This window comes from Mirounga leonina, unplaced genomic scaffold (assembly GCF_011800145.1).
Source record: "Mirounga leonina isolate KUSES-001 unplaced genomic scaffold, KU_Mleo_1.0 Mir_115, whole genome shotgun sequence".
Classification (NCBI taxonomy): Eukaryota; Metazoa; Chordata; class Mammalia; order Carnivora; family Phocidae; genus Mirounga; species Mirounga leonina.
Genome location: NW_023270268.1, coordinates 97003488 through 97014249, shown reverse-complemented (window position 1 = coordinate 97014249; position 10762 = coordinate 97003488). Strand labels below are relative to the sequence as shown.

Genomic DNA, 10762 nt, shown 5'->3' with positions numbered 1-10762 from the left:
AGGCTTCCCGCCGAGCAGGGAGCCCAACGTGGGGCTCGATCCCAGGATACTGGGATCACGACCCCAGCCGAAGGCAAACACTTAACAACTGAGCCACCCAGGCGCCGCATAAAGTGGGTTTCTTATAGAGAGCTTTTTTGTTTTGTTTTTTTAATACCCAGTATGAAGAATCTTTGCCTTTTAACTGGCATGTAAACTATTTACATTCAATGTCATGATTGACGTGCTTGGGTTTAAAGCTTCATCTTGGCTTGTTTTCTGTCTCATCTATTCTTTGTTGTGTGCAATTTTATATCTTGCCTTTTCCCACTTTAAGCATATTATTTTTCAAAGCTAGGTAATATTGACATACTATATTTTAACGTTCCCTTATTATTCAGCATTTTGTTTTTGTTTTGTTGGTTTTTTTTTAAAGATTTTATTTATTTATTTGAGAGAGAGAATGAGATAGAGTGAGCATGAGAGGGGGGAGGGTCAGAGGGAGAAGCAGACTCCCCGCTGAGCAGGGAGCCCCGTGCGGGACTCGATCCCAGGACTCCAGGATCATGACCTGAGCCGAAGGCAGTCGCTTAACCAACTGAGCCACCCAGGCGCCCTTGTTTTGTTGTTTTTTAAAGATTTTATTTACTTGAGAGAGAGTGAGAGAGAATGAGCAGGGAGAGTGGCAGAGGGAGAGGGAGAAGCCGACTCCCCGCTTAGCAGGGAGCCTGATGCAGGGCTGGATCTCAGGATGCTGGGATCATGACCTGAGCCCAAGGCAGATGCTTAACCCACTGAGCCACCCAGGCGCCCCTTATTCAGCATTTTGGCTGCTTCCAGTTAATCACTGTGAACATTATTACACAAGTGGCTTCCCCTAACTTGGTAATTATATCAGTAAGATTAATTTCTCCAACTGTAGTGAGTGGTTATGGCTTGGGCTTTGGAGTCACAAAACATGTACACTAATCCCAGCTCAGTCCCTTAACTAGTTGTGACCTTGAGAAAGTTACTTTCTCTAAGCCTGTTTCTGAAGCTATAAAATTAAGCTACTCAAAGTTCCTACTACCAGAGGTTGCTGTGAGAATTAAATAAGATAACTTGTATGGAGCACTGATCAGTGCCTGATACATGGTAAACTTTGAATAAATGTTAATCCAGTGAATGAATCCACTGCAAGTAAGTAGGGTTAGGCCTGGACATAGTTGTTTGTTTTTTTTTTTAATAAATTGCCTATTTATTAGAATCCCCTATCCCATCATATATTTCCTTTGTGAGTTTCTTCTGTAAGTTATTAAGATCTTAATGTTTTTGTTAAATATGAGCTCTTTAAATAAAGTTGTCTTATTTTCCAGTCTTTTTTTTACTACATACATTTGTAATTCTGTGTAAATCTGACCATATTTTTAAAAACTTTGTCATTTCTGTAATTTCCTCAGAGGATACACCTGCCAGAATATTGTGGACTTCACTGTCCTGCAGACGTTTTTAGAGGCACTTTATACTCTTTACATCCATGAATGTTGTATATAACATTACCTTCTCTTCCATTAATTCTCTCAGAAGTTCCAAAGGAACTTCATGTCTTGTATAAACTCAGTTTTTACTAATTTACTCCTCCTTTATGAGTTTTCATTTTCCAGTTGGTGAGTGCTGACAGAATGCTCTTGATACTTGTGTTTAGCTTTTATTTATTTTTTTAATGTTTATTTATTTATTTATTTGACAGAGAGAGAGAGTACAAGCTGGGGGAGCAGCAGGCAAAGGGAGAGGGAGAAGCAGGCTCCCCGCTGAGCAGGGAGCCTGATGTGGGACTCGATCCCAGGACCTGAGATCACGATCTGAGCCAAAAGCAACGCTTAACCGACTGAGCCACCCAGGCACCTCTGTATATTTTTAAATTTATTTTTATTTTAGAGCAGGGGGGAGGGGCAGAGGGAGAGGGAGAGAATCTCAAGCAGACTCCCCACTGAGTGTAGAGTCCAACACGGGGCTCGATCTCACAATCCTGAGATCATGACCCAAGTTGCAATCAGAGGCTTAACCAACTGTGCCACCCAGGCGCCCCTTGTGTCTAGATTTTATCAAACTTAGTTGGTTCTGTATTAGAATGTTGCTAAGATATCGTAGGTTCAATTCCAAAGCTTTATAGCATTTACAGTGATTATCTTTTTTTTAACCTGTGTAAAAAGAACAATATTAACAATAGTCATTTTTTACTGAGAACCAAAGTCAAATTGTCTTAAATGTTCTCCCCAAGATTCTATAAAATGTATTATACCTCCCATTCCAACATACTATCTCATGGCGTCTAAATGTTTGTTCCCTACCAGACTGTTAAAGATTATGAGGATACGGGGCCATGCCCATCATTTTCATTTCTCTATTGTTAGTGACTGACCCATTGTGCGTACACTCCCTGACCAAATCTCATGTAAGGCAGTGTAACTTAGCCCTATAAGGAGCACTTTATTTTTTTAAACTTTAAAGACTGACAACAATCCAGGAACCATGCCCTGAATTTGCCCCAGGTTTCATATTATTAGCTGAATTTCGATTTAGAGTGAAGACCCTGGAAAATTCTTCTTAGGCAGAAGTATTTGGCAAGAAAAGGGGAAGCCAGTAAGTATGGGATAGTTGTGGTAATTACAACTGCAGGAGTTAACAGTGTTTTAACCACAACCAAGTAAGTAAAAAGTCCCCAATAGGTGGTCATTCCTAATATCCATCATTAGGGGAAGAAGTCTGTTAGAGATCAAAAACCAAAATGATGGAGACCTAGGGATGCAGAAGTTTACACTTTGGATTCTGGTGCAAAAGGTCAAATTGTGTAGGTCATTGCTAATTTGGCTGACTGTATGGTCTCCCGCTAAGATGCCAGTTTTGAGCTAGTGTGCGGTTTCTAAATCGTAGCTTCCTCAAGGAAGTTTAGACTGGGATAGTGTGAGTCCAGGGGGACAAGCAGAACCTCTACAAAGTAAATTCAATAGTTTCTGTTGCATATTCCTCTCTTCTTTCGCACTCCCTCTTGTACTTCTAGTCTCAGCCCTTCTATGGGAATTAGGTTTCTTGTTTTTACTCAAATCAATGTTATGAGAAAGCAAGTCAGTGTAGGGAATATTTGTCTCCACCATGTTCCTTCCAAAGTTAAGATAAAGTCAACATCGTTGGAGGCTCTGCTCATTATTTTAGTAGAGGCAAGCCTTTATTTGCCTAGCTTACTCACATATTCCTAAGAGCTTACAATAGTAGGTGCTCAATATTAATTTGTACAACAATTTCTAACTTTTATATCAGCAAAAGGCAGGTAACTTTCTCACACAGGAAGATGGTGAGAACAAAGAAAGTTGTGACACTGCTTTGAGGGTGCTAGAATACAGCCCTCACCCTACTGGATTTTATTGTTATATATACAAATTATTTCAAGTTGTGTATTCAAATTTCACCTGCATGTCGTACCTAACAGTTTTAGTATACTTTAGTGTAGGAGATTGCTAGTGACAAATAGGATTTAAAAGATTGTTCAAATCTTTATAGAGAACTTTGTGGTAAATTAGTTTCAGTAATCACAAGTATCAAAGTTCACAAACTGCAAAATACTCCCTCCTGATAGGGTAGCTTCCCAAATGGTGGATTTAAGATTTCATTAGAAATTAATAAAACAGGCCATTAATTCTTCAAGATTTAAATCCTATGCTGAGGGTGTCAGGCTGGTTCATTTGGTAGGGCATGCAACTCCTGCATCTTGGGGGTTGTAAATTCAAGTCCCATGTTGGGTGTAGAGATTATAAAAAAAAAAAAATAAATTCTATGCTGTTTAAGTAGTGACTGCTTCATAATAACTTTATGCTCCCAACTATTCCTGGAGTAAACTTTGATTCTAAACATTTTTTTTTTTTTTTTTTTTTTTTACCTAAGAAATCAAGTGTTTTCGAAAACTGGAAAGGTTGAGAATTTCTATCCCAGTAACGGATTAATTTCTGACCTCACATTCCTCAATGTTCTATCAAGGTAACTACACCTATATTTAAAAGTCTGACTCAAGCCCTTTTTTCCCATGTCTGTTACTTGGTTGTATCATAAACTAGGACTAAATTCCTATGGTATAGCCTTGTAGGGGAAATCCAATTCAGGACCCTCTGCTATGATTTATTCCCTGAAAATTCTTACAGGCTCACCACTCCTTACTACTGCAGTACCCAACTCAGGAACGTTCAAATCACCTAGCTAGTAAAGCACTATCACCGAGACAAATTACTGTATATGCCTCACCCTGGCCAAACTCAGCCATTAGAACTTTTAAGCCCACTTCCTATTTCTTTTATACTCTGGATGGTAAATTGGTGTTTTCTAACCCTCACTTAGGAAACTAAACCTTCAGAGAGTAAGATAACAGAAGCTTTCCAACTACCTTGCCTTGGTTGTCAACAAAACCCAACATTTTCTCTAAGCATAATGTTGTAGGAGGTCCACATTGACCCCCACCTCCTGCTAATTATATCCTTGTGTATTCCCTTTCCATACTGTAGCGGGATGGTACAGTGGTTGGTCTGTGTGACCAAAAGAATATGGCAGAAATAAATAGTATGTCGCTTCTGGAGATAGGTCATACAAGAATATGGCTTCTACTGACTCTCATAGATTACTTGCTCTGAGGGTAGCCAGACACCACTTGGCACCCAGGTAGCCTTGGAGAGACACCCATATAGTGAAAAACAGTCCCTCCAGTGGAGCGAGTCATTTTAGAAGTAGCTTCTCCAGCCTTAATCAAGCCTTCAATGATGTGGCCCTGGCTGAGTTTCACCGCAACATGATGCCTCAAACCAGAACCACCCAGCTAAGATGCTCCTGGATTCCTGACTCAGAAACTGTGGGTGACCATACATGTTTGTGGTTAAGCTGCTAAATTTTGGGATGAGGTACCACACAATGATAATTAAGATACACTGGGCAAAGATCACCCATTGTTTCCTGAGTGAGCAAAATTCTAATTACAACACTTCTAAGATAGTGAGTTAATTTGTTAATAACAAAATTTTAAATTCATGTTTCCCTGGTATTCAGAAAAAATTTAAGCCATTCCCAATTCACTCAACTACTGAGCTCCTTCCTCACTGCTAGAAAAAGAAAAAATTTTGAATATACATTACATGCATAGCTTAAAGTGTCAGTTGTTTTTAACAATTACATTTAAAACTTCCCAGCAATAAGACCTCTCCTTGGATCTTATTTTTTCTCTCACTGGGACAGAATTGCAGACACTCAGCAGTATTCCCAGCAAGTTCCAAAAGGTCTGAATTAAGAGGCCTGGATTGCACTTGGCCTATTTTAATGTTTTAAGTTAAATCTTAAAGAAATGTTAAAGTAAATAAAACAGTATAGCCAAGAGTAAACAATGACTACATATAACTGCTGATCTCAGTATTCAACACACTGCAGGGTTTTCTTTGACATTTACCAGACATCATAGATTACTACCAGAACATCACATAAGTTTATTTCAGATGTAACAGCAATGTTAAAATCAACAAGTTTAATTTTTAACTGCACCAAGTAAACTTAGCCATTTAAGTATTTTTAAGTTATTCCCTCCAAAAAACTGAGGGAGCTTTTCTTTTCCACCCCACAAACCACGGTTTCCCAATAGTTCTATTTTTGGAGGACTTTCAATTGATGAGTAAACTGCTTTGGGGATATTTTAGAACTTCTTTCCCCAAATGAAAACTAGTCTGGACAAATTATATATTGCATAGATTTCTCTGGAGATTCTTTTCTTTAGAACCTAAATGCAATTACCATAAGGATAATTTTTACCTATTTGCCCTATAGTAAAAACTATCTGTCCTAAAAAATACGATGGATATATCCTCTGATCTTCCAGTTAATTGTTTTACCTCAACAATTTTTATGTTCCAAAATAACCAACTCAACATGGGACATTACTTGAGTCTTTACTGACTCACAGGCATGTGAACTAGTGCCCAGCTTCTACATCCTCCTCTTCCTTAAATGGATGGAATTACTTAATACAAGTTTGATGTAGGACAATTAACCCTTTCCAAACAAGTCTGATGTACGACAAACCTTTTCAAACATACAATTTAGGTAAAGTCATTGTCTACTGTGGAAAAAGAAACTATAATGATAGGGAGCCTACATACTCAATTCAAAATTTAATTTTTTTCCCCTCCTTAAATAACATGTACTTAATTGTCATGAGGCAGCTATTCAGTTTTCAATAACCACACTTAGGGATACATTCATAGGACTGATTAGATAGTCCTGGTGAAATGGTTATAGAAATAGAGGCAGTGTCATCTCAGAAAACTCACTTATATATCAAAATCTATTCTGATATCTGGAAGTTTACAAAAAGGCTGAATTCTTCAAACTAAGTATGCCTTCTGTAACTCAAGCACTCTTCTCTTGGCAAGAGCAAGCTGAAGCTTATCCATGAAGGTAAAGGTGCTTAATGCTAACTTTTTTTCTAAGCTTATATTTGGACTGCTGAAGAAACTGATGCCCAAGAAACCAGCATGGTCTTTCTACATTTTTACTATCTTAAGATTCAAATCCTATAAACTCATTCAACTATCTTCCTTTTCCTGTATTACTCTTGGCACTCAATTAAGACTGCTGAAGTCTATTGTACTTTGTACTTTCACATTCTCAAAAAAGATTATAAAATGTGCATAAACATTGTGTAAAATAATTTTGTCATTTAACATATTTGGAGAGATGAGATTTCTATTACCAGAATTTACATAAGGATAAATATTATGAGTCAAACTTCCTTTTAAAGTCAAATGACAAGAAAATTCAAGCCCCGTGCATTGTTTTAAAGTCTAATGAGAACATTTCATGGGCTACCAGTATTGGCAATCTAGAAAATTTTAAAGATTGGATAAGGGGCTATGGAGGAAAACATGAAAATTTCAGATGTCTCCTATCTTACAGAAAGTTATCAACCTGTCCAAACCACTCCCTATGTGCCAGAAAATGATCTGGCATAAACCAGTCCCATCAGTAGAGGAGGTCACAGTGACATTTACGTTATTAACACTTCTGAACTTCTACTTTTCCAAGAACGGAAGCAATATGTTTAACAATTCCCCCTCCCCCAAATCCTTAAACTCATTATCACAGGCACAGAAAATAAGCAAATCTGGGATGTTCTCCAACAGATAAGCAGTAGCACAGCTATGTTATTCTCAAAAATACTGTCTAGATATTCTTTCTTATATAATCAAATGCTCCGTGGCCACGCTTTTAACAGTCTACATTAGCTGACATTAAATGCACTTATTGTGCCACGAGTCCATCTAAGCTTCCTTTTAGGTTTTTTTTTAATATGTCCAAGAGACAATACCTGCTTCAGGTTTATCTTTAGGGGTATTGACCTATAAGGACATCAACTCCCATTTTCAAGGTTAGACTAACTATTGTGGGTTTACTGAAGAAAAAGGACAGGAAAAAAAAGTAAATCACAACAAACCTCTTTAGGTCAGTTAAAGGCCATATCTCTAGCTGGGATATTAAAAAAAATTAATCTCACCAGCCACACTCTAAAAGTTAATGCCACTAATAACAATCAACAGCAGGAAAAATAAACCTGCTAACAACCAGTCCACTCATTAGCAAAAAGCAGTTTAACTCAAATACTGAGACCAAAGTAAAACACTACCTACCCAAACTGTCCCACCCACCCTCAGCGAGGAAGAAAGAAATAACTGCTTAAAAAAACAAAATAAGCTTAGTACTTCTTACAAGGATAACAATGGTCCAACTCCTGAGACAACACTCAGAAGGACAAAAGGTGGAGTGAAGGCAATGTCTAGGGATTAGTATCCCACAGTCTTGAAAAACCCAAAGTACCACAAACACACTACACTTGTCTTTGAATTAGAGAACAAGATATTGCTGCTGTTTCTTTCTGTCTTCTGGTATATACAACATTTTGTAGGCTCTGCCCTTCAATGTGAAAGCAGGACGTTAAAAAAAAAAAAAAAAAATTGACACTGACACCCAAATTTTTGGGACCATATATATCTTAACTGTGAAACCAAACAGATCTATACCTCCTCCTTCCTACAATCAAACCACTCACAAAAATAAGAAAACTAAAACAATCCAAACATGATTAATTTTAAAGTCCTTGGAAGTATTAAACCTTTTTTAGAGGAAAGAAAAAGAAAGAAAGGAGGACAAACAAGAACAAGAAGGGAGGGGGAAAAGAAAGAGGGGGGAAAAAATCAATGGGCCTCTCTTTTATTTGGCGACAAGCAAGTGCAAGAAAGTTCATTTCTAATTTGTTCAGTTGTCTGTCTTTTGCACATCTGCATTCTGGCCAGAAGGGACTTTGAGGTTTTTCTGCAACACATGAGCATCTGCTGGCTCTATCCTCTTATAGTAGTTCTTCTTTGTCTCAATAATCTCAAAGCCAAACTTCCTGTAGAAGTCAATTGCCGACTCATTGCTGATCTGGACATGCCTGAGACATAGGAGAGTATCAGAAAAAAGAAAAAAAAGATTTCATCAGGTTTTGTGTATTCTCCACAAATAGTTTCAAAGTGGTCAGAGCTGGAATACCGCACACAATTGTTAGATTCTCCTCATAATTACTAACAATCAACAAAGATTAGGTATTCATCTCAGAAAAACCTATTACATTTGCAAGACAGCTGGCTGAGGTTAGGAGGCTCAGAAATAGTGTTTACTCTTACAATCAACAAGGGCAAAGTACCCTCGCAAGCATAACATTTTTCACTGCAAGGGGAGAAAAGATTCAAGTAATTAAAAATGGGTAAATAACCACAGGGATGATCAAAGACCATATTAACACATGCAGAAAAAAAAATGACAGAAAAATAACATAACTGGGGTCTAAATGCCTGAATATATCCTCTCTGATTTATAAAAAACATGCTATATTTTGAAATAATTTGAGCTTTCTCAATTACTCTTCAAAATAGCATATAATTTAATCTCTCCCACTGCCAACGTTAAAATGAGAATAATCTCCCATATTATAAAAAATCCATAGTTGCAATCTAACCTTGGCTCTTAATCTGAGTTCTATAATATTAATACTATATTAATATAATATCAGCTAGGTACTCTCTGACTTTGATTATTAAATTCTATTTACTAATGAACATATCACTGAGAACCTTAAACAAAACCCAGAGAACAGACAGCATGAGAAAAGTATCATTAATGTTACGAATTCTTCAATTCTGAAGACTTCAGTTTTAATCTTGGTTTAATCTCTGTGACTGTGGAGCTCCCACCCCAACATGATAAAGCAGAATGAGAATGTTTTATCTCAGATTCCTTATCTATTATTGAAACAAAACAAAACTTCATAACCACTACTTCCATGGTTTTTCCAAAAAACAATGAAGTAACCAGATTTTAAAGTTCCTAGTAAAGATTTCTATTGCCAATCTATTAAATTCTTTAGATAAGTACATTAAATATCATTTCACTTACAGATAGATGTTGTCAAAAGTGCCATCTTTTTCACAGATGTTTAAGACATGATTTAACATTTTAGTTCCTATTAACAAGACAAAGAACAAATAAGTAATTCCATAAAAATCAATCTTTACGTTACACATCTAATTGCCATCTTAACACTTATTGCGTCCTACTAGAATTTGAGGTAAACACAAGACAACCTGATTTTTGAAAATTTTGTTCTTTCCCTATATTATCTACATATGTTTAAAACTCGTAGCAGAAAAGCAACCTTTATATACAAGCCCTTTCATGTAAAAGGAACAGAAAAAGCAAAAGGGACATTGATAACAAATCTACACAGGGTTTCCAGTTGAAATATGTTAATAAAGTTATTTTCCACCTTATATAATTCAGTAACTCTTTCCCAATATTCCCAAAAGAAATGGTTTGACTCACTAGGTCAGAAACAGTAACAATGTATTTATGCTTCTTTAAACAAATAAAAAAACACAAATAATTTTACCTATTCCTAGCCTTCGGTATGGTGCCAGACATCCTAGTGTCATGATGTAAAGTCTCTTCTGATTCTGTGAATGATCCACCCTACAGCATACTGCACCTACTGCAATATCATTGAAATAGGCTGCCATGGAAAATATAAAAATATAAAGCTCAAAGACAGAATAACACATTTTATTCAATCTTCCTCCCCCTCTGTAAGAACTAAATTATTGCTATTGGCAATACATTTTATCAGCTACTATGAATATCAATAGCTTCAAAAATTTCCTACTTCTTTTTAGGGATTTAAATCCCTTCTAGAGTAAACACAAATATGTGAAAACAAAGGCACACACTGAATTAGAGAAGATATTTAGCATTTCCTTTTAAAATTCAAATATTGTCTTGGTTTCTCTGAGATTTTTCTCAGAACCTGAATCACCCCCATTTCCTACGTTGTAAAACAAGGAGATTTAATTAGTTAACTCTGCTTTAATATCAAAAACTAGGGTCAAGAACACAAACAAATGAAGGGGGAGGGAAAAAACCATATTATACCAAGTTTTGCTAGCTCGCCAACCTCCAGCACATCCTTGTAGAACTTGTCATTGTAGCTGACTGGAAAGATGACCTGGTTTAATCTCTTCAACTGTTTAATATTGTGTGGTGTCACATCTCCCAGCTCGATCCGGCTACTGGAACAAACCAAAATGTACTCAATAAAATATAATCAGCTTCATTTGTTAAGATGAGCGTATTTAGAAGAGTACCAAGTCTTTTTTACATGACTGATAAATCTAACCTTTCATAGTGACTTTAT

General features: G+C 36.7%; 1 protein-coding gene across 2 annotated transcripts in view; it reads right to left on the bottom strand.

The window, feature by feature from the left end:
* Window positions 1–5454: 5454 nt before the first annotated feature.
* NAA50 (N-alpha-acetyltransferase 50, NatE catalytic subunit) overlaps window positions 5455–10762 on the bottom strand; it is a 29321-nt gene continuing 24013 nt past the window's right edge. The window contains exons 2-5 of one of the 2 annotated variants that reach the window (XM_035000148.1): window positions 10501–10637; window positions 9965–10084; window positions 9472–9538; window positions 5455–8470 (exon numbers count right to left, since the gene is read on the bottom strand). In XM_035000148.1, the coding sequence (XP_034856039.1) occupies window positions 8293–8470; window positions 9472–9538; window positions 9965–10084; window positions 10501–10637 (502 nt within the window). In that variant the 3' untranslated portion in view covers window positions 5455–8292. The remainder of the gene's footprint in view (window positions 8471–9471; window positions 9539–9964; window positions 10085–10500; window positions 10638–10762) is intronic. The other variant, XM_035000149.1, reaches the window with a different exon arrangement.